The following is a 25036-nucleotide window of genomic DNA, read 5'->3' as shown; positions in this document are numbered from 1 at the left end:
ACTTGTTGGGTCTTTCCCAAAAAGACTCATGGCTGTATTCGATCAAAAGGGTGCTTCTACTAAATACTGAGCAAAGGGTCTGAATACTTAGGACCATGTGATATTTCAGTTTTTCTTTTTTAATAAATCTGCAAAAATGTCAACAATTCTGTGTTTTTCTGTCAATATGGGGTGCTGTGTGTACATTAATGAGGAAAAAAAAATAACTTAAATGATTTTAGCAAATGGCTGCAATATAACAAAGAGTGAAAAATTTAAGGGGGTCTGAATACTTTCCGTACCCACTGTATATTCTGTTTATGTAGGCTATATACAGTATTCTATATACAGTACCAGTCAAAAGTTTGGACACACGAATTCCCATTCAAACTTTTGACTATACTGTACAATAATATAGCCAACACATAAAGAATATGCCAATATATCGGTATCTGTCTTTTTGTACGCCCTAATATTGGCATCGGCCCCCAAAAAACACATATCGGTCGGGCATATGTGTGTTAAACAATTCTTTGTGACTGTATAGTTCTCACACACACACACACACACGTGTTTTCAATAATTAACTGTTTTGCACTTTTCCTATAGACTTCTATTGTGAGTACATAATTGTCAACATTTTTATGTTTTCAAGGGTTTTTTCTGTGGTAATGGAGCTTAACTTGTATTTAACCTATGAGTTTCCTTTAAATGCTCTCAACCTGTAATTTAGTGGTCACAGTATTGTTTGAGAGGCCATTATTTCTTATGTAACAGTCAATGATTGTTGCGCTAGTTTATAACAACACATTTTGTTTAGTTGTTGCATTCTATGTTATTTTTTACTCATGAAAGAGGAAAATTGTAAGAAGTTTTTGTTGTCAAATGGGGTCAGCTTGTATTGTGTGTCCACCTCTTAATTCAATTTTAATTACCACCCCATAGTGTTTAAAGGAGTTCATCTACTTTTTTACATGATGATGATTATGGCATCAGTAGACAGAATATAGCAAAACTGACCTTTCTCTCTGTGGTTCCCATAAGAGGAGCACAAAGAGGCCCGGACACTGTGTTTGTGTCAGTGTCTCTACAGTATGTGTGTGTGAATTCAACCCACAGGCTAAAACACCACCCACCACCTCTGTTCAAAACACCATCCTGTTCTCCAGAGCTCTTAGTAGGGCCCGTCATCCCTTTATATAACATAACACCTGGCCCACCTCCACCCCCAGCCAACACCCGCACTGCACCAGAGGTGATCAACAAGAGCACCACCCCCCCTTCCCCACTGCAGATTTCCCAAAACTAAATCAAAACAATGCACTTTTGTAATGGCTGACCACTGGCTGCAGTAGTTGGAGGTGTCAGATGATCTAGTCAGATCTTTCTATTATTACTCCACAACCTGTTGATCAGTTGTGGTTCAGATGGAGGCTGCCAAAAATATAACCAAACCAATTATAATCCAGTGATTAGCTGGATTATTTTAGCTGCTAAGAGGTCCTTTCACTGTGCTCTTTTCCACTATTCAAGTGCCTGTTGCGGAAATATTAGTGTCACAGTTTTTTTTTGGGCTATTTCTGAGTAAGTTTTTTTTTAAACATATTTTTCCCCCACATAAACTACCATTTAAAAGTTCAATAAGATTTTAGTTCAGATAGGGCTGCAAGATTATGACAAAAATCATAATTGTCGATTATTCCCTTGAAATTGTAATTGCGATTGTTAATTACGATTATCACAATTTACATTGAATGATGTTTATACCATTGTTTGATGCAACTGCATGCCACATTTTTATGTGAAAATAAACAAGCTGAAAACACTCTAACTGAAAAACTTTTAGTGCTTTTCTAAGCCTCAAAGCCTCAAATGTCAACTATACATCGGATTGGTTTCTTCTTTAAATTATAAAAAAAGTAAAAATATGAATGATGTTATAATGTTATACTAAAACTAAAATTAAAACAATGGAAAAACCCTTTCAGTCGCATTTGACCCGATCATCATCATACTTGTGATTGCGCTCAGGGAAGCTTCAAAGCTTTCTACGTGTTTTTGCAGTGTCGAGTAATGTATCACAGACATATCTCACGAATCCTTTCATAAGCAAAGTGTAGACAGGGTGTAAATAAGAGATTCATCACGCAGTGTAGAGAGCTTCGTTGATTATAAATGTGAGCTCGCGATGAACTAAGATGATGAGTGACAGCTTTGAATGATTTTTAAGGGAGTTTGTAAATGTGATAACTGATTTAATACAATACAATTCAATAAACAAGAAGTTAATATTAAGTGACTTACATTGTCTGACTATAACACTATTGTCTGATTTTGCTCTATTTCGTCGTCGAAAAATAGTTTAAAAACAAAGACACAGCGGAGCCGCTGCACATCTCCATTCAAACACAGCGGTGTTTCGTTTATGAATGAACGTTTTAAAAAAAAAAAGAATCTAGTGAGTCAGTGATTCACGATTACCCATTCATAAAGACAGTCACTTGATTCATTCTTGAATGAATAAGCCGTTCGAATGAATCAATTGAATGAATGATTCAGTGATAAAAATCAGTGACTTGGCGCCACCTGCTGGCAGTTTTCCTTTCATTTTAAAGTATATTTTCAGTTATTTAAATAATTTAATATTTCTATATTCAAAATTTTATATTTAAAACATTAATATCATCATGGATTTATGGATTTAATTGCACTCATTCCACTTCTGAACCTCATTAAATGTCTGAAAGTACATCAAGCCACTTTTGTGTTCTTCTGTGCCACCTCTACAAATTCATTTTGTTAATACTGATTTCATTTGATTTGAACTTGTTTCTTATTCTGTCATTTTAATTACAATTTTTAAAAAGCTTATAAAATATAATTTTTTAAGAATTTGACAAAAGATGACATACTTTTAATAAAGTTTAATAAAGTTTAATGTGTTTGTTTATGTGCAATTTTGTGGAAAACAGAAAATAATTGTTGAATTCTGACCTTACAAGGTACCCATGACCATGGAACACCAGGAAGTATCAGATAATTTTTAATTTTAATTTCAATTTCAGTTTCAAAGCAATTTATTTTGTCATCCAGTTTTTTTTGCTCTCGCTACCCGTGAGATATTGTTTATCATATGATATATGAAACAAAAACTCATACAGGGGCATTTTTCGCCCAAATATCTTACATTTTAAGTGCACATAACGGCATTTTATAAGCTATATTTTACTGCATCATGTTTGTCAACGGTCAACTGTATGACATGTAAGATGACGTGCAGGTCTGGGGCAGGGCCAGTGCGTGAATTTTAATCGCATCATTTTTCCATAACGAATTAATTAAATTAACATGCTAAAAGCGCCTATCATTTTAGCACAATATATATATATATATATATATATATATATATATAAGATAAGTAAGTGCTTAACACAGTGTCACTATTGCCGAAGCTGGGAGAGACATCATGAGAAAAACGTCGCTGAGTCACTAAATAAAAACCTCCAGTTGACACCAAATTCCCTGGAGCTGCTTTTAAGCATAAAATAAGAGGATGAATATCATGGCTGTGCATGTGTGTGAATGAGAGAAGCAGAGAGGCAAATAGAGAGAGATTGGAGTAAAAATGACAGAAGACAAATAATAGGACTGAATCTACAGTTTCTGAGATTTATGGATGGCCTTGTTTAAAAAAAAGCATCACACAAAACACATGCCCTCATGACCTAGATTCATACCCCTGCAGTGTCTCAATATGTCCTGTCTCCTGACAGAAAAGACACTTATTTAAAAACTGATAACTTTATTTAACATGAATATGAGATGCAATCAACTGGTGCAAATGCGTTTAAACTTAAACATTAACTGTTGGACTGTCAGTTTTACATTTACTTAATATTTTGTAAGAAAAAAAAAACTACACAGAAAATACAGTAACTTTTATTTCACAGTATAACTCGGCTTCAGAGAGAGACTCTCTGTCCGATGTCAGATATGAAGGGGAATATAAATTGGAGATGTTAATTAATATTTCACCCACCCACTCATTTCACATAGTCAACATTTCCATCATCATCTGGGGATGCATTAGTCCATTCAGGTCTAATGGAGCTGGACTCCGGTCAGTGGATTTGAGTCATTAGCTTCACAAGTTCTAGGGACATGAAAGCACCACAGCTGCGTAACTTCCAGTAACAGTGGATAATAGTTCTCTTAGAAAGTCCATTTATTTTTAGTATTAACATTAGAGTGCAATTTAATTAGATATTCAGTAGGATTTAATTTATCATAATATCTTTCTTTTTTATGTAGTGTTGGTCTTCATCCAGTCGAGAAAATTGAGTCTCTATCTTTGTAAACCAGGTCTGATATTGGTTTTTAATTAGGGTTTTGGCTTCAGGTGTGTCTCTGTTTAGGTTTAGATTTATATCTGCTTGAAACAAGGGTTTGGGTTAGCAGTGAGAATACGGAAGCCCAGTGTTGTAATGTGGAAAGCTCGGAGGGAATATGTTTTTATCATATTACCAGCAGGAGTTATTGCTTGCTGCTAACATACCCATCACTGATTCCCAAAACTAACTCTAACTCAGCAAGAGAACAGTCTGATGTAAGACTTCCAAGTTAGAGCTGGAAAATTTGATTCTTCTCTTGAGAAGTGTTGTTGTGGTTCTCTCACTGCAAGCTAATACTTGAAAAGCAGCCATGGAATAAAATAGAGCAACATCTTTGCTTTTATAGTCTATTGGAATCCAGAAGCTATTGCTTTTCCCTCCTTTTTTGTTGCCTGGGAAACGGTGTTATCATGAGGCGGGTGCTTGTTGTTAAGTGATCCACCGTCAATGTTTTTCGGTGGAAGCATGCCTAGAACAACTGGGAAATTAAGTTAACTGAGCAGTTCTCTTTGTTCAGTGCCATGGCATATCTAATTTCTCTCATGTATGTGAAGAACATTTTCTGAAAGTTATGGTATGTGCAGAACTTTCTAAAAAAACTAATAACTTTCTTTTACTACTGATGAGGCAATTCCTGATAAATAACCATTCATTCATTCATTCATTCATTCATTCATTCTTTGCACTGACAGATTTATTTGGAGGGAATATTGCATTGCTGTATGTCTATTTTAATTTCTTCAACTAATATTTGCATTATCTTAATTTACTGTATATTTGACACCAAGTTTGCCCTTAAGATTTTTGTCTCCTGCAGTTGAAAAAAAGGCAATATTCAAAAACTATGCCAACACTAAAACTGAGAAAAGTGGCTTACATTTTTTTTTGATTGATTTGATATGAGTTTTCACACTGTGTGAGTGTTTTCTCTGAATCTGAGCACAGTTGAGCCAAACTCATCTGTCACAGGACAGATCATAATCAAAGAAACTTGATTTTGTTCGTCATAACTCCATTTTGACAAAACATGTAGAAACTGCAATTTGCCTTTGCACAGCAGATTAGTACAGTGGGATTTCTCATACACTCTCAAAAGTCCGGAATCTGAATACTGGAAATTTTGGTCATATTCCAAGAACACCTTAGAGAGAGATTTTCATGAGTCCTTAAATGTCGAAGTGTTTACTTGCGTTGTGCAGTGCTGCGCAATGACCAGCTCTCCTCCTCTTGAATCCACCAGCCCAACTACTGCTGGCTCTACTCTAAAGCAGCCGCACTGTACTGTATCACTGCATTTATGTATGACTGTAACCAAGGCAACAAACAACATAAGGAATAGAATTGACAGATTAATCGACTGGGTGTGAAGCGAATCTAGCGTTCTTAATACGCACATAATTCCTCCAATTAGCCATTCCTCAGAGACACAACGCAGGTCTTTTTGGGAAGGTTCTGACTGCAGCAGCTTGTGGTGTTGTGGAGGTATTAGACAGGTAAGATAAGATGCACTGCCCTCTTTGAAGCATGTATTGTGCTCTTTGATGTTGTCCATTGCGTCTCAGGAATGTTTTCATTAGGGATGCACCGAAATTAAAATTCTTGGCCAAAGCCGAAACCAAACAAAATGAAACACTGTGCCGAATACCGAATACCGAACATGGTTTTTCTTTTTTTCCCCCCATGTATTTTGACAATTTTTTTTCACCATTGCATAAATTAAATAGCCAAAATGTGCTTTTTACAGTTTTGTCTTGCTTTTCAAAGAAAAAAATAAATTACAAAACAACAATTAAAAAATATTTAACACTGAACATTTGTAACATTCTAGCAGACATTATACCAACCAAGCACAATTTAACTTAAAATTAATAAGTTAGTAAAATAATATTTTTTGGCCATCAGACCTCCTTCTTGAATCAGGCATGTATTTTTTTTTTACTGTACAATTAAAAGCAGCCTTGTTGAGAAGAGACTTCTTTTAAAACATTAGAAAATATTAAAGATCCTAATTTGAACACTATGTGTGAATGCTATAATAAATGTATTAACAGAGCTGTTGTAATTAATATTATCATAGCTATTGTCTTACTTTTTTTATTTTACAGAACAACAGTAAAATTACAATGTTGATAGAGTTCTTGCTTTTTCTCAACTTTTTAATTTTAAATCAATTTTAGTTTATTTTAAAAGTTTTTATTATTTTAATTCATTTTATGTAAAGCACTTTGAATTACCATTGTGTATGCCTTTATTTTGGCGGAAACGCGCAGGAAGACCTCAGCGCTTCTTTTTGTTGACAACAGCAGATTTATAAACAAGTCTCATTACGAATATGTCGTACATATCGCATTGTCTCATGCCTTGTAAAAATTCATAACAATGTGACTGAGCAACTGACGAGTAACACTGTTTAGCGCAGATTTTCCTCGCGCTTTGGACTTTGAACTAGGGCTGTGCGATTAATCGAAATCGCGATTTGAGACGTTGCGATTTCCTAATCGCAAAGCCTGCGATATGGACGCGATATTACTTTGTTCCAGAGCATATGCATGACTGCCAGCCTTGAGTGGCAGTCTTACTAACCAATAGAGTGAGCGCACCTCCGTCCTCCCCAATCAGCACTGCTCTAGCCAACTGAGTAAACACCCACCATAAAAAAAAAAAACGGAACGCAGGAGAAAGACAGAGTGGGATTATGGCGTCTACTGGGTCAGATCGATAGTTAGGCAAATTAAAACTAAAGAAAACCGTATGCAAGGTAAGCTTCGAAATGACAGACAACAAACAAAAAAGGTAATTTCCAAGAGCTGCGTCACAGCGCATATCAAAAGCTCCGGTATCAGTTCTGTTTTCAGTACTGAAGAATAAAAGATACATTAAATGATACCCATACTGTGCTGCACATTATTGGCAATATTGAGCTGAAGCTTGACTTTGCAAATTTAAAATCGCAAATCAAATCGCAATCGCAATATCTGTCAAAAAAATCGCAATTTGATATTTTCCTCCAAATCGCACAGCCCTACTTTGAACCCTGGTTAACAAGCAGATAGCGCGGCGAGTTCGTGCAGCGCTGTCAGAATACATGCAATGCGTGCGTGTATTAGAAAACATGACGTTCTGCAGTTTATTTACTAATTGTTTAAGGCCATTTCGTAATTTCAATCATCATACAGTAAACAGCAACAATCACCCCTTCCTTTTCTCATCGAAGACATGCTCTGCAGTACTAAACGGCCTCTCGCTGTCAGTGCTTGTAATAATTTTTTCCGTCTTTCTCGGACAGTTTTAAATGCTTCACACTGCTGTGCTGACATGTCTGCTGCATCATAAAGAGTGCACATCTCTCACTCTTCGCTGGTTGCTGTTTGATCGCGTCACGTCATTGTTCGGTACAATTTATTCGGTCTTTTCTCTTATTCGGCCGAACACCGAAAAAGCTTTTTTTGCTATTTTCGGCCGAATAATTTCGGTTGCCGAACATTCGGTGCATCCCTAGTTTTCATGCACACTCCATATTGACACTACAAAAGTAAATTTTAGCATTTTAATGTGGATAAAATGTGTTTATTTATTGTGTAGTGAGTTCCAGCATTATCATTTGTGTCAGAATTCTCCTTGGTGTAACATAAGAGGGATATTTTTTGTGTGTGTGTCTTAGTGATGTACTAAGCCATCTGGCACCTACTGTTTCACCACAGCTTGATAAGATTCACCCTTTGAAGAGACCTATACATCCTGTTGTCTGTTAGGCCTGTCATGGCCTTCTACAGACCTCTATCATCATAAATCTTGCATTATTTAATAGTCGAACGTAAGATATGACATGTTTTTGACAGATTATGAGAAATTCTGTTCAGAGGAGCTTGTGTCCCTTTGATTTTAAAAGTATCTTCCATGAAGAATGTTATTTTGTTTGATAATTACTTTAGGTTATGTTTAGGGATGCACCGATATGAAAATTTTGGCCGATACCGATAACCGATTATTCTTTATTTTTGAAAGCCGATAACCGATATGTTGGCCGATAAATCTATATCCAAATTGTTATATACTTTTTGAGAGCCTGATTACAAAAAACAGAAAAAATGAGCCGATATGGGCCGATACCGATATGGTGGCCGATATATCGTGCATCCCTAGTTATGTTATCAATATACTTGTCAGAAAATGGATTCATGTTTCTAAATTTGGTCAGTTCAGTTGAGTCACATCTTCCTCAGAATATTTGCTTTAAGCATCATTTACTCACCTTCAGGTTGCTTGATACTTTTTCTTCCTTGAAACATGGGAGGAGATTTTTTATTGAAATCTAAAAGCTGCTGTCCATTGTCACCAGCTGTCAATTTCTGCTGTATCTGGGTTTATTAAGTTAATTATATAATTATAATATATGAAAAAAGTAACTGTGTGTGTGTTATTTTAATTTATTTATTTATTGATTTTCCTACAGTAAATTAGCAAGCAAATTATCATGCATACTTTGTTGATATTGTGATCATAAATGTTTGCTTTGGATCAGAAATTTGCTCAGATACACAGATGTGTCAAGGCAGAGATAAAGCTGCATTTTTAGCAGGTTCACTTTGAGAATTAAAAGTCTTCATAGAAAAAGTAATAAATGAAAATGAATTAAGTGCAGTAACTCATTTTCTTGGAAGTCAATTTTCCATCTCACAGGACTGATGGTTAATTGTGGAGGAGTGACAGTTCAAAGACATTAAAGGGGTCATATGATGCGATTTCAAGTTTTCCTTTCTCTTTGGAGTGTTACAAGCTGTTCGTGAATAGATAAGATCCCTAAAGTTGCAAAGACTAAAGTCTCAAACCCAAAGAGATATTCTTTATAAAATTTAAGACTCGTCCACACCCTCCTAAATGCCTCATTTAAACATGCCCCCACATGTCTACGTCACTGTGTCGGAAGCTTGGCATAACACCACCCAAATGTTCACGCAAAGAAAGAAGGCGTAACTTTGATTCTGTAGTATTGTTGCTGCCGACGCAGCCATGTCGTGGAAACGCTGTGTTTCGTTGTGAAAGCGAAACTACTTTGTTTGGCCTTTCAAAAGAGGACACAACTAGAAATCTGTGGTTAAGTTGTATTTACAACACTGTGCCAGAACAGTTCAAACCAAATATTCAGATGTGTGAAACGCATTTTACGGAAGACGAGGACTGTTTCCTGGGAGAGTATAGCCTACAATGCCGGCCGTCACACGCTTGAGGTATTCGGCCAATCACAACGCACTGGATAGCTGGCCAATCAGAGCACACCTCGTTTTTTCAGACCGATGAGCTTTGTGAAAATCGACGCGTTTCAGAAAGGCGGGGCATAGAGGAGAAACAATAATGTACAGTATGTGGAAAATAATGTGTTTTTTTAACCTTAAACCGCATAAACACATTTCATTACACCAAATACACCAAATAATGTTCTTTTTTAGCAACATCATATGACCCCTTTAACTAAAACCTTGCTTTGTGTTTTTAAAGAGAGGCTATTTTTCCTCTTTTTTTCAAACAGTTCAAATGTTTAATGTATTACTATTTTAAAAATCATTTTGACAAGCTCTCAGAAATGAACAAAAAGGAGTGACATTCTTATTTAAAAAATCTGAAAAGAATATTTAATATTCAATGCAAAACCAAGGTGCATTTTTCCTCATTTTAGTCATACTATGAATAGCTTGCATTATGACTGCACATCATGAATCCGACTATATTTCATGTCACAATATCATTGTGAAGAATATTGTGGATAATGTGGTAAATAACACTAGATAAAAGTGTTTTTGCTGTGTTGGAAATTATAAACAAGTAAATGAGTTGTGAGCTCACTGTAAATGAGTTCTGTTTACTTAATGTAGATTAGCCGGGGGTCATATAGGATTTATGCAAATTTCATTCCTCTTCCTGATTTATGTAAATCAGTGGGGTATTTATCTAATGTATGACCACAGTTGAGTGTAATATCTCATAAAGATTGTAAGCTTGAAGTCTCAGGTCTTCTTCTTCTAAGCCCAGAAGATGGGTCAGTTTAACAATTGGACTCTGGAAGCACAACAATAGCATTAGTAAGCCTACATTTGACTCTCTGTTAAGTTTAAACATTAAATGGCTTTTTAATATTAAATGCTTCATCCACATTTGAAAAACTGAAGTTAACACATTTCTAAAACTACTTGAAACCAGGGAAAAAAATAAAAATAAAAAAGTCCCAGACTGTAGGTTTCCGTGTTTAGGAACTAGTTTTCTAGGCCATTTAAATGGGTGTAATCAATAATTTTCTTTTAGACTCAGAAGCTGCATTTAGGTTGCAGTTTTATCTTTTTTGAGGCATCTGGATGTCTCAGGCTATAAACATGTCAAATTTGCCCTTGATTAAAAGTTTAATACATATTTAGTCACCTAGCAGTTTTGTGTTATATGGCAAGAGTGTGGGAAGGTCTGTGGCGCATGTAGGGCTGACTGTAAGTCATCCCACTTATTACTCGCTAAATAAATAAATAAATATCTGGACATGTAATACTGATTTGAATTAAATTTTGTATATATAATTTAACTGTATAATATATTATATTAAAACTTCACTAAGACAAAAAGGCAATTACAGTCAGGCAATTACATCAGCCTAGCAACAAGAAAAACTCCTCAGAAGAAGTCCTCAATGGTCATTTTCACTACAATCGATAAATGAGATGCGAGATGGTGCCAAAATATCTGAGTGCTGAATGCCATGATTTTCCAATCAGAATCAGGTATTTCAGAGACCTATGTAAAAAAAGTGTTTATAATGTCATAATCATCTTTTGTCGTATGCTTTGCTTGGGGACAATTCCCTTGTTTTCCTACTGGTAATCAAGCCTCAGCATTCATGGCCAGAGTACATTTACAACACACAGCCTGATGTGCCAAATGAGAGACAACAACATGATGCACCATCAATTAGATTACTAAGTACCCATTTCTAAAAATAAATTAATATATGAATGTGTTTTCATAAATAATGTCTGTCTCTGTTTGTTGACTCACAGCTAATTGATGTTATGTTTCTTCATTTGTTTGATTGCTGCAAGAGAGAATGTTTTTTTTAGCTAAGAGGAGAATAAAACACACTTGTAATGTCTGATGGAGGCTTGATGGTCAATTTAGTGTAGTAAATGCTCAAATGGAACTTTGCTAATTGAACATAGACTGATACATAATGGAATTTCAGGGCAAACTGTAACAAGGTCGTTGTAAGACATTGACATATATCACAATTTTTTTCCACAGGCAAATCTGCCTGTTTTTTTATTTTATTTTGCTTTTCTTTGTCATTTTGTGTATGTTTACTAATGTTTTTTTAAATTTTTGTTATTTAAACTGGTCAGAGGACATTTTTTATTGCTGAAATGTTGCATTTTTATAGTTTAAGAGACTTAATTGAGTTCTTAGTTATATTTGTTTTGATAATGCTTGATAGGTAATTGTAGAAATTCTAACTTTGATGTCTTGGCAAATCTGAGCACAGTTTGAGACAATGTTGGTCTTTTTCTCAAGAGAAATAGAGTCGCTGAGACAAAAGTCTCCATTTGACCTCTATTTAATATCATTGCTGTTCCGAGCAGATGCAATCTGTGTTTTATCTTTCTGATAAGTGCTTCCAACTTACTGGTAAAACAATAATACAGTTAAACAGTCCAGGTAAACTCATGACATCACATGATTGAATCAAAAAAATTATTATTTGTTTGAACAGTGCTGGTCCTGTAGCACTTCCAAAATCGTATTTGATGTTAAGCACAGTAGGCTGCTTTAGTTAGGAACACTATATGGCTTTGCAGAATGCCTTATAGAAAAGGCTGAGTGACAGCAAATATAGACACGGCTGCCAGCTCTGTAGAGAGAGAGAGCCAAACAATGCCCAAGGCTTCAAACTGAATGTTCAGCGTTACAGAGCACAGACAGCTTCCACGGCGAAGAGACAGATGCATGCACACAAATACTGAAGCTGGATTGCATAATTCATCAGAAACAAGGTAAAGGGGTTATATTTTGTCTGTTGCTTTCTAAAGCCCAAATATAAGCCCAGACAGAGATGACCCCCTAAAGAAGATTTAGATTTGCATCTAAATGCTTAAAACAGCTAATAAAAGTTTTTCATTTACAAATGTGCTCAACAGAAATGTGCTTAAAAATGGGAAAAGATTTCCTTGGTGTCCTCGCATCTGGCCTTTTCCTGACTTCTGCTGCCAAAGAAAAAGTGCAGCAGCCACTGAGACAGTATGGTCCAAATTATTCTTTCATATGTTTATTGTGTTACCTAATGGACTCCATTCTGTTTTATTACTTGTAATGATTGCATTTTTGCATGTACCTCAGATGTGATAAGATCCTTTCTGGAAAAATAAAGAAATGGAATCTCTTAATAGGGCCTTTCGCACCGCTTTAGTTCCAGAACTAAATGTACAGTACTAAAGAACTGGGACGATTTTGCGCGAACTATTTCCCAGTACCATTTAAAGGGTTGCATTCGCACCGAGAGTGTGCACAAAGAAGTGACGTAAGCCGGTCGACAGCGTCGTCATTTGTGTGCGACGTTCAACAACAGAAACGTAGAACAACATTAACAACAGGAGGATGGAGGACGCTGCGATCGAAGCTGTGTTTTTGTTGTGTCTCGTGAGTTTCACAATAATGGACATGGAAAGTCGACGTATATGTAAAGCGGTTGAAAGAATGGAAAGGAGGACTAAGAATCTCCAACGACAACTGGCAGTGCTACATTTGCTACAAGTGCCTGCACTTCAGCGTCCGTACATCTATCGCTGTTCTCCATACTAGGAGCTAATTTGGTTCTCGAAAAAGGCAGTCCGGTACTAAAGTCACACCCAGTTCCGGCGAAAACGCCAAAAAGTGGGTAGTTCCACAATTAGTTCTGGTACTATGAAAAGGTTCCCGCGGTGCGAAAGGCCCTAAAATCTCAGTTGTTTTTCCTACACAACAGTGAGTTTAAAAATGGAGAGCAAATGGATACTTGAAATTGAAAAAGCCAGAGATTTCAGTGAAATCAAAGATTTTTTAATAAATTGTTCCAAGATTATCTTAGTTACGCTTTCCAAATTAATTGTATAGCTTTATACACTTACCATTCTTTAGCAGTTGTCTCATTTGTATCTCTTTTTGTTTTGCCAAGACAGTTTTTAGATGAAGTTGATATTTAAATAAAATTATGAGTTATGAAAGAACATCCTCTGATAAAATAAATACTCCTCTCTGTGCTTTTTTGCAATGTGTTGAGTTGTCACACTGACAAAAATGTAATTGAATGCAATTGAGCTTTTGATCTAACATTTTTTTTAGTTGAATAGACCTTAGTCAGGTTAGATGCCATATTGAATTATAGAGATGCACCGACCATCAATCAGAACCAACTGGTTTTTGCTCAAAAACCTGTGATTGGCAAACAACTTTTTTTGTTTTATTTTGGCCGATCTCTGTTCCTAACTTGCACACAAAATGCATTGCAATCATTTCCCAAAATGTAATTTGTGTGGAAATATTAAAAAAGTCTGTAAACAGGACATTAGCAGAGGCCAGAGCATGCTGACGATGAGAAAATACTGTACCAAACAGTGCAAAGCTCACTATTCACTATAGGCCTATGTGAAATATTGGAAGAAGATTCGAAATATTGCTTTAGGGATGCGATTGAGATGCAGATTGAGAATCTGCTATGCCTGCCGGCCGCAAAATATTCAAGCAAAAGCCAACACAGATTAGTTGTGTGAAACAAAGAAAAATCAACTTAACTCCCCTATCAAGAAGAAACAAATCAAACTCGGAATCCGATTCCAGGCCTTCCCGCTCCTTGAGTTTTCTCCACTGCTGGAAAGCTGCTCCAATATTTACACGGGTCCTACCTCTTGCCTGATTGTAACCCTTCTTTTTAATGTTTTGTTCCTCTGTAATATCCGTCATGTGCACTCACCGAGCGCTCTCTTCTCCCTATCATTACTAGACACGGCCCTTACTGCTTATTGGCAGCAAGTGTGTTTTAGAACTTGGCCCGACACTGTGGTCAAAAGCATTTTTCAAATATTGTTGAGTGCACCTTTAACTCCGTATAATATGAAGTAGTGTTTATAAGCACAGCGATGAAAACGAGGCTGTGAGGGACAAACTTACAGTCTTTACAATGGCACAAACTGTATAAAGGTCCTAGTAGGGCTGCACATTTAATCGAGTTTCTAATCGCGATTACAATTATGGATGCCACAATTACGTAATCGTTCAAAGCGGCAATTAATCGTTCAAAGTCCACTTATGTTATTCTGCATGCTTAAGATATGTTTTTTTCTTTCTACATGTTATTTTAAGGGTTTTTTCATTGTTTTAGTTTTAGAATAACATTATAATACCATTCATATTTTTACTTTTTTATAAATTAAAGAAACCAAACCGATGTATATTTGACATTTGAGGCTTAATAGTGTTAAGTGTTTTCAGCTTGTTTATTTTCATATAAAAATATGGCATGCAGTTGCATCAAACAATGGTATAAACATCAGTCAATATAAATTGTGATAATCGTATTTAATAATTGCAATTACAATTTCAAGGGAATAATCGACAATTATTATTTTTGTCATAATCGTGCAGCCCTAGGTCCTAGATAATGTAATCTTCACCAACTCACAACTTTCAAAACTGTTTTATAGAGTTTATGCCTACTGAAAGTTTTTTTTTTCCAGAAAAATATTTTGTCAGCTGAATAATCGGTATGTTGATAAACAACAGTAGCTATAATCCATTAAAGGCATTGTAAATCCATCCTCCACAGACTCGTTTATATTCATGTCAAAAATTTTATATGTCACTACCCTAAGGTCTATAGTTATTTTTAGATGAAACATGGATATAAAATCTGAATCAGAATGGTATATACCTGGTTACAGAAAATGCATACTAACAAAGTAAAATAAATAAAAATTAAAACATGCCACAGGCAAATAAAGCTAGTCAACACAGTTAATCAAAACCACTTATGCAAAATGTTAGCATGCACACTAAACGCATCATTCCCAATTTAGTTTTTTAAACATCTCTTCTCCTGTTCACCCAACTGTCTTTAAAGTGCTTCTCTCCCCTCATTACCATGCATGTATTGGCCTTGCAAAGCCAATGTCTCCTGCAATCAGAGGCCAAGGGGAGATTAATTAGAGACCTTGGTGCTCCTGTGACGGGCAAAGCAAACAGCTTCTCGTTCAGCCTGTAATTTATGTAATGCCTCCTTTACTGTGGATATCAGGAATGGCCTTTTTTTGGTCGATACTCTGGCACTGGGTGGTAATGATGCTTCAGTCTGCTCTCTTGCCTTTTCTGGACTATTCTGGGAGAGTGGAGGATAGAAAATAGGATGTTTTTTGTACTGTAACATCAAACAAAGAGTTTCAGAGTAAGTTCAAGCCCGGCAGAGTTCAGAGGCGTGCAGTGCATGTGAACTGTTGTGCTGGTTTTTGTCTTGGTTCTTTGTTAATGTTGAAAGCCCGAAGCGTTTAGAGACAAAATTCCTGTCACATTATCCTGTGGAGCTTCAGTGTGATTGAGGACTGTCATGGTGTTTGGCAAATTATTGGGTCAGATCCGAGTAGCGGTGCAATTGTACTGCCAGCCTGATGTGTAATTGCTTGTTTGTGTGAGGCCTTTTTGTTGTTTGTTTCAGTGCGTTATACTGAGATAGATAATGGCTGTCCTCCCAGCTCTCAAAACAGTAAAGGGACATTTTTAGAGGAATTGGCAACAGTTTTGAGAGTCTATATGCTCTTCTGAGAAGATTAAACTAATGGAGTATCACATGACGGGGAGATTTAGAGGTCTGGGGGCTTTTGGGCTCTGCGTGTATTGCATTTGGATTTGAGCACTTTGTTCTTCTTTGGTTGTTTCACTAGTTCTCTAGTTAATTTTAATGTTAAACACGTTAGGGTTTATTACCAAAGGAATGCCGCCCTAGGAAACCTCCAAAATAAGTGCACATTAAAGCGAGTAAGTACTAACATAAAGAGAAAATGGTAAGCTATCAAGCTTTCTAGTGCTTGTATAAAAAAATTGAAGAATGATGGTCAAATGTTATAATTTTTTAGTCTAAAATCAAGTGCAACTGAAAGAACAACTGTCTTGGTACCAGATCAAAAAGAAAAAAAGTTATCTTTGCAAATTGTCCTTAAAAATATAACTTGGTTGAAAGTTTCACTCAGACATATATCATATTGCAGAAGTAAAATGCGTCACAGCGTCATTTTGTCTTGCAAGCATTATTTACCCAAAAATGAAAATTGTCATAATTTACTCACCCTCATGTCATTTCAAACTTGTATGACTTTTTTTCTATGGAATACAGAAGAAGAAATTTCAACCCTTGTGCTGTGCTGAAAATCCTTACCTAGTTTGGTGTTCTAGGTCAAAAATGACCGTCCTTTTAAAAATTGCTTGTAAATTTCTTATTATGCTATATTATTAGTAAAGATTTTTGTCAGCTAGTTTTCTGTTTGCACAGATTTTGTATTTCTTTTTGGAACTGATTGATCATAGGCCTCATTGAACCAAGCATATGCACCTCAGTTTTTGAGTGAGAAAAAAAAACATTATTTTATTATTCTACCCTGTGTGAGCAAAGTAAGTAAGTTTTAGTCCAATGAAAAACCATCAACTAGGATTTTTGGGGAAAAGAAAATCCTGATTGGAACACAACATGAGGGTTAAGATTACGTCGATTACGATTATGTCTATATATATATATGTCTGTCAATCGATTAACATTTTTTATCTGATTACAAGCACGTGACGTGAGGGCTCACGTTCGCGCTCTTCAGAGACAATCACAGAATATGATGGAGCTCGTGTCTCTCTGCAATCTCTGATGTAATCAGCCTGGTTTCCTTTATATTAGCGCTGTTTTGGACAGATTGTTTGAATGCATTCACTTACTGGATCATTGGCTTCAGTAATTTTGGGTTAATTGTTAAGGATTGTAACGATGACAGCCCTAATATATATATATATATATATATATATATATATATATATATATATATATATATATATATATATATATATATATATTAGTGTGTGTTCCGCAGGTTTGGAAAGATATGAGGGTGATATGTTCAAAGAATCTGAATTTTTCAGAGCTACTTCACTTTTGGAAATTGTCACTTTTGGAATAAATTGTAGGCATTACTCATGTGTGGTTATGAGAGTGCTGTCTGCCAAATCTCTCTTTCCCCCTTTTTCTCGCTCTCAGATAAATTAGAATTTATTCCTTCTCTTTGAGTTCTGACTTAGACAGAGAGAAAAGCGCAGGGTCACAGAGCTCACTCGCAGCTCAATAGAAGAAAGAAAGAAACAACTGCGTGCATTTTTAATTGTCAATGAATGAATATGGAGTGACATCTCAAGGCTTCACAGCAGAAACTCTCTTCATAATTTATTAAATCCACACCATCATAAACACGCACATCAGTGGCCTCTCAAAATATACACAATTTAAACGTGCACTTAAAGAGTGGATAGAAGACAAAAATTCTCTAGTCATCAATGATATTGTACTTTGAGAGGCTGGTAATTTGCTTGGTAATGTCGAACATGTGGGGTACAGGATGATTAGACTCATGCAGTGTTGATTTGTGTCTATTTGTGTCTATTGTTGTGCAGTTTTATATACTGTTATAAAGTTTGTGGTCAGAAATCTCTTATGGTCACCAAGGCTATATTTATTTGATAAAAAAACTGTTACATTGTAAAACATGATTTTACTTAAAAATAACTTTTCTATTTAAATTTTAAAATCTAATTTATTCTAAATTATTTTTTATTATAGCTGAATTTTCCATTACTCCAGTCTTAAGGGTAACATGATGCTTCAGAAATGCAGCTTAATATTTTCGTGGAAACCATGGTAGATTTTTTCAGGTTTATTTATTAAATAAAAAGTTCAGAAGAACAGCATTTATTTGAAATAATGTTTTTGTAACAATATGAAAGTCTTAAAGGCATTTGAAGGCATCCTTGCTTAATCAATGTATTAATTTCTTAAATACCACAAACTGTTCATCTTTATTGTAGGCTATTTAAAAATTTAAAAAGTACCAAATTACAGATTCATTCAGTGCTGTTATATAATTACAACATTATGTAATATTGTTATAAAAATATTATTATTAAATAAGTATAATTCAAAATGTTATCAGAAAATATTAGTGTTTTTTGCCCATGCAAAACTCACCAATATGGTGCTAGGGTGTTTAGAGTGGTTGCTAGAGTGTTCTGGGTGTTTTTTTTTTTTATTACCGGCACAAATCTTATTCTGGTCCCTAGCTTGGGTCCCTCCTTTAATATAAATCTGTCAGCAACCAAGCGAAAATCATAAGCTCAGTTGCTTAGAGAAGGAATAGCACCTCTCTCCTCAATAAATGGCATGGTTTGAGATGTCCAAATCATGCATGTCCGTAACATGACTTTTGAAGGACCATTAAATAACTTTTTGTGTTTGTTTTCCAGGGCAGGAGCAGCCATGCCTTTTGGCTGTTTGACTCTGGGAGAGAAGAAGGACTACAACAGTCCTTCAGAGGTCACTGATAAGTATGACCTGGGACAGGTTGTGAAATCGTGAGTACAAATCTATGGTTTTGTCTACCTCTTGTTTATTGTAATCTTTCTGTGCAAAATATCCGTTTGTGAAAAATGCTCCTGTTTAACACTTTTCTAATTTTAATACAGTTTTTATTGATTTATTTTATTTAATTTTCATGCATTTCTCATTTCCCCCCAAAAAACGTTTATGTTTAAATTAGATTCTGAATTCCAGATTTTCAGTGTTGACTCAACAGCACTGTATATGTGTTTTTATTGTCTTCATCAACAGGGAGGAGTTTTGTGAAATCTTCAGGGCAAAGGATAAGAACACACTGAAAATGTACACCTGCAAAAAGTTCCTGAAGAAAGATGGAAGAAAAGTACGGAAAGCAGCCAAAAACGAGATCCTCATCCTGAAAATGTACGTTTTACATGCATGTTATTTATATGATCCACATTTTAGTGAAGAAAGGTGCTTGCGGATGGTGCTCAGTGTTGAAATTTGTTTAACACAAGTGTTAGAATGCAGTCAACTCTTTACCATGCAAATGATTTTATTTTTGCAGATAGTCATGATTTCATTTCACTTTCTGCTTTCTTTCACAGTGTCACAGTTTCTCTCTTGCTTTCTCTCTGTTTCTCCCCGCAGGGTGAAGCATCATAACATCCTCCAGCTGGTAGATGTCTTTGAAACGAGAAAAGAGTACTTCCTCTTTCTGGAGCTGTAAGTCCTTTGAGATTTTTGTGTGTGAGAGTGAATAAGAAAGTACAAGAGTGTGAATGGATACTTTTTGTTTTCGTTGTGTTCAGATTTTAAAAGCATAATTGAACCAAAATGAAAATTCTGTTATTATTTACTCACCCTCAGTTTTTTTTTTTTCTCAAGATGGATAGGGATGTGGAATATAGAAAATACTACTTTTTATCTATATTAAAGTGGACTTATTTATTTATTTATTTGAGATTAATGGGGTGTAGTTGGGACAATTATTTTTCATTCTCTTGTATCTTTATCCTGTTAATATTGTAAAAGTTCAGTGAACAGATTATGTAAATAAAAACATAAATAAAAATCTGTGGGGGCTGCAGTTTTCAAGCTGCAGATGGTTTAAATGTTGACAACATTTTCATTATTTCTTTACATAAATATGCATTTGCTTCAATTTGTATCTTGATCACTTTTTCTATAAACTAAAAAGACATCTTTGTATGATCATCATTGTTACAAGGACAAATTTGTCTCGCAGGTGAATATTTGGTTTGACTGTTTTTTTGTTTTTTTTTTTACTTCAGAGCCACAGGAAGGGAGGTGTTCGACTGGATCTTAGACCAGGGCTACTACTCAGAACGGGACACCAGCAATGTGATCCGGCAGGTGCTTGAGGCTGTGGCTTACCTGCATTCTCTCCACATTGTTCACAGAAACCTAAAGGTGACTTGGGCCTTTACTACCACCTACTGGTCACCACATGGTATTGCACCAGAATGCAGTCTCAGACACTACAAAGTTTCAGGAGACAGAGGTTAATTAGACACCTTAAAGGGTTATTTCATGCCATAAGGAAAATTGTTATATTATAATTGTCATGTCTTGCATCTCTTGTTTTTTAATACAATCCTGAACATTTCTGATTCTTATAATGACAAGGTGCAAGGTGACGTTTTTTGAGGTTTTCTAAAATTGATCTTCTCACTCCGTCAGCTAGAAAATCTGGTCTACTACAACCGTCTGAAGAACTCCAAAATTGTAATCAGCGATTTTCACCTGGCCAAACTGGAAAATGGTCTTATCAAAGAGCCATGTGGCACACCAGAGTACCTTGGTAAGAAAAAGTGTCAAAGCTTTCAGAAGTAACTGCACCCTATGTTGTGAATTAAGATTATTCATATAGATATACTGATATGATTATAATATATTTAAGTTAATGATGTAAAACGAATCTATTTAATTTACTTAAAAATAACAATGTAGAATATAGCCATTGAATTCAGTACACATCAAATGTGATTTTTACTATCAAAAATGTGTAAAATATTTTTTAAATAATGATTCATATGTGTACGCTAAAGTGCTTTCATGGTTTGAGGAAAATATTTAACTTTTTAATTGATGGTTACACCACTTGCATTGTTTTGCAAAAATGTATTAAACCAACATGAATACAAAAATGACGTGTCCAAGAACACTATAATATAATATAGTGTTTTGCACTATATTATATTATATATTTGTCATTTTCTCTTTTTCTCTTATAGCTCCAGAGGTGGTTGGCAGACAGAGATATGGCAGACCGGTGGACTGCTGGGCCATCGGTGTGGTCATGTACATCCTGTGAGTTCATGTTTCGTTTTTTTTATACATTTCATTCATTGTGTAGGATGGTCCAACATATTAATTTCATTGTGCTCCTGAACCAGATCTTTGTTTATTAGTAGACCCCATAGATGTCTGTTTTGGAGTCACTTGCCTGACGCATCCATGAGGTCATCCATGAGTTCATCAGCATTTACATTCCATTTCCTGTAGTCACATTGCATGGTAGCTTATAATTGCCACTCTGTAAGTGCACAGTATCTCCTGTATCTGTTTCCCTTCTTGATCTCTCCACAACAATCAAATGTTGTTCATATGGTATTGTTGTCCTAATTAACCCCTTGCCCTAGGAAATTTTAAGGCTCTGGTCATATGTGTGTTCACAGTGTGTTTGTGTGTTCTACTCACTGCTGTGTGTGTGCACTTGGATGGGTGAAATGCAGAGCACAAATTCTGAGTATGGGTTACCATACTTGGCCACGTCACTTTCACTTTATAATTTTCAACAGACTGTCAGGAAACCCACCTTTTTATGACGAGACAGAAGATGACGATTATGACAATCATGATAAGAACCTGTTCCGAAAAATTCTGTCTGGAGACTTTGAGTTTGACTCACCCTATTGGGATGACATCTCAGATTCAGGTACAATACACAAATCACTGCACAGTAGGGTGTGGGTTGGATCTGTGAGATTCTGATCTGATCAAAACACAAATTCAACCTTAAATATCTGCTTTGCAGCAAAAAGCCTAGTCACATGTTTAATGGAGGTAGACCAGGACCAAAGACTGACCGCACAGGAAGCTATCAATCATGAGTGGTAAGGAGCCTTTGTCAGTGCAGGATCTGCATTTTATAATTTATCTGCAGTTTAATAAAAAAATAACTGCTGTACTTTTTTTAGGATATCTGGAAATGCCGCCTCAGACAAGAACATCAAAGATGGTGTTTGTGCTCAGATCGAGAAAAACTTTGCTAAAGCCAAATGGAAGGTAAGGTTTCAAATAAATGCTGTTCTTTTGAACTTTGTGTTGTTCAAAGAATCTTAAAAAAATGTGTATCATGGTTTCCACTAAAATACTCAATATTGAAAATTCAGCTTTGACATCATAGGAATAAATTACATTTTAAAATATATTTAAATAGAATTTTGAATTGTAATATTATTTCACAACATTACTGTTATTTTAATAAGTTTATGTACTAAAATGTATTAATTTGTTAATCATTTAAATTATTATTTTTAGTTAAACATATTATATTAAAACATTATTAATATTATTATTATCCAGAAAGCTGTTCGTGTTACCACCATGATGAAGAGACTCAGGGCTCCAGATCAGAGTGACTCTGGAGCCTCTAGTCCTGCAATGGGAGCCTCAGGAGGAGCTGTTACCCCCAGCAGTACCCCTGTTCCCCTGGCTGCCACACCAGTGCCCGCCTGCACCACCCTGGTTGGCCAGGATCACCCCGAGGCCCAGACAGAAGAGTCCTCAGCTCCAATGCGGTGTAAAGGAGAGATGTTGACATCCCAGCAGCGTAGTGGAGACTAGGGAGAATTAGAATGGCTGATTACATTCAGACAAATATAGTGGCAAACAGAGCAGCACCTACACACTACATATAAATTCAGTTCAGTTGTTCAATTAAAGTTCAATTGTGCTTAAAAGCTTGATCACCATTTTACATTTTCATTTGTGCAAAATGCTGTAATCTAGGAAGACTTTAAAATTTAAATCCCAGTCCCATAGTAGTCTATCTGTATTTTCTTAAATAGCTTTATCAAAGAAATATTGTTTGTTACTTCTGAAATAACAATCTGTGATTTAATTTCCATTGTTAATTCAAACCAATTCAAAAATTCCTCTTCAAACCTTTGCTACCATCTTTTTTTAAGGGTGTTATACAAAATAAGATCCAGAACCTGCATGAAGTTTATTTAGTTCTTAGATTTACTTTACAAAAATGTAATTAAAAGTTTATGCGGTTGAATTATTTTCAGTTGTATTTATTACATGCCTGAAATTTGCAAGTGGAAAACTGATATTTTTTAGACATTTGTTTTTTCCACATTGCAAAGAGCAAATGACCATTTAAAAAAAAAAAAAGAAATACAGCCTGAAAAGATGAATTTTAGAGCCATTAAAGAGGATAATTCACTTAAACACAAACAAAATTAAAGCAGCAGAATATTGTGTCTGCATAAAAAGAACGGTTGGACTTTGATGTAAAATTTCATATAGACCTTTATCCAAATGTCTGTTTGATCCAGAAGTGCCCAGCTGCTGAATTACAATTCATATCAATATTTTATGTCATAATATTAGCTAACCAGCAACTAAAACCGCTGCTGTATTTCATTCATGTACATGTCATTATGTTTTTGTCAATACTATCATCATATCAATATAATATTACTTGGTGTTTCTTGGTGTACTGCTGAATCATGTTTTTCTTTTGCTGTACAATCTTTACAGAAATTATGTAGCTCTTTTGATTCAATCTGCCCTTATATCCGTATTCTATAGAGTACTGCATTTTATATAGAATACAACTGGTTTCATTGAGTCTGATACATTGAGGCCTACAGGTTTCCAGAACGTTCTGTAAATGTGCAGTACAAACAAAGCAATATGAATATTGCTGTAATACTGTGAAACTGCTATACAGATGATAAGATGTTCCTGCCATATTTCATACAGGTAGCCAAGCAATTTGCTCTTGATGGTCGTTTGTGTACTCAATCTTATAGCTGTATATTATGTTCAGTTATTGTATTCTGCCAAAAATCCAGACCATATTTTTACTGTCCATGTAGAGAGAGATTAATCAAAAAGTCTTTAAACTGCAAATCCTGCTGTAGCTCATGTCCATTATGGCATATTTATTTGTTTATTGTTGTTTTAATTGTCTTTAGCGTGATCTCATGTTTATTTTTAAGCATTAGCTAAATATACTCCCCATTGTAGCTTCACTGAGTTTTTTCTGTTAGTACTAAGTAATGTAAAAGGAACAGACGTACATTTTGTTTGACCTCTGTGTGCATTAGTTTGACCTCAACTGAAAACCCAAAGGTTGTGGGTTCGAGTCTCGTACCGGCAGGGATTGTAGGTGGGGGGAGTGAATGTACAGCGCTCTCTCCCACCTTCAATACCACGACTGAGGTGCCCTTGAGCAAGGCACCGAACCCCCAACTGCTCCCCGGGCGCCACAGCATAAATGGCTGCCCACTGCTCGGGGTGTGTGTTCACGGGGTGTGTGTTCACTGCTGTGTGTGTGCACTTTGGATGGGTTAAAATGCAGAGCACTAATTCCAAGTATGGGTCACCATACTTGGCCACATGTCACGTCACTTCACTTCTTTTCCTCTTTAGGATGCACTGACTCTAGGCTCTGTAAACACTGAAATATGTTTTCTGAGAAAAGTTTTCATAGAAGACAGAGCAGAAAAATAGGTGATCGTGTCAGTTCAGAGTACAATGTGTAATTCATCATTTTCATGTATCAGCTCAGCCTTATGTGTTTGTTTGTGGCTTCTGTATTTTGTTACTCGATATGCAGAATAAATGTTTTTGGACAGTGTAAGTTTCCACGGTGGTTCTTATTTCCGGTCTAGTACTAAATTTAAATAGTACATTTTGCATAAAGTCCTCACCTATGTCCCCTGATTCACTGCAATTGCTAATTAAGTAGGCTGTAATGAATGTTTAATGGCTTAAAGAATTATGG

General features: G+C 35.6%; 1 protein-coding gene across 1 annotated transcript in view; it reads left to right on the top strand.

The window, feature by feature from the left end:
- The window catches only part of LOC107552645 (caM kinase-like vesicle-associated protein), a 34612-nt gene extending 11568 nt beyond the window's left edge, over positions 1-23044 (top strand). The window contains exons 2-11 of the mRNA XM_016234580.1: positions 18915-19022; positions 19279-19410; positions 19639-19713; positions 20283-20421; positions 20692-20812; positions 21246-21321; positions 21813-21949; positions 22049-22127; positions 22212-22299; positions 22600-23044. Of these exons, the coding sequence (XP_016090066.1) occupies positions 18928-19022; positions 19279-19410; positions 19639-19713; positions 20283-20421; positions 20692-20812; positions 21246-21321; positions 21813-21949; positions 22049-22127; positions 22212-22299; positions 22600-22860 (1203 nt within the window). The 5' untranslated portion in view covers positions 18915-18927 and the 3' untranslated portion in view covers positions 22861-23044. The remainder of the gene's footprint in view (positions 1-18914; positions 19023-19278; positions 19411-19638; positions 19714-20282; positions 20422-20691; positions 20813-21245; positions 21322-21812; positions 21950-22048; positions 22128-22211; positions 22300-22599) is intronic.
- The last annotated feature ends 1992 nt before the right edge of the window (positions 23045-25036 follow it).

Source organism: Sinocyclocheilus grahami, unplaced genomic scaffold (genome assembly GCF_001515645.1).
Source record: "Sinocyclocheilus grahami isolate Dianchi unplaced genomic scaffold, SAMN03320097.WGS_v1.1 scaffold455.1, whole genome shotgun sequence".
Classification (NCBI taxonomy): Eukaryota; Metazoa; Chordata; class Actinopteri; order Cypriniformes; family Cyprinidae; genus Sinocyclocheilus; species Sinocyclocheilus grahami.
Note: the sequence above shows the minus strand (reverse complement) of the source record. Positions and strands in the feature narration are given on the sequence as shown.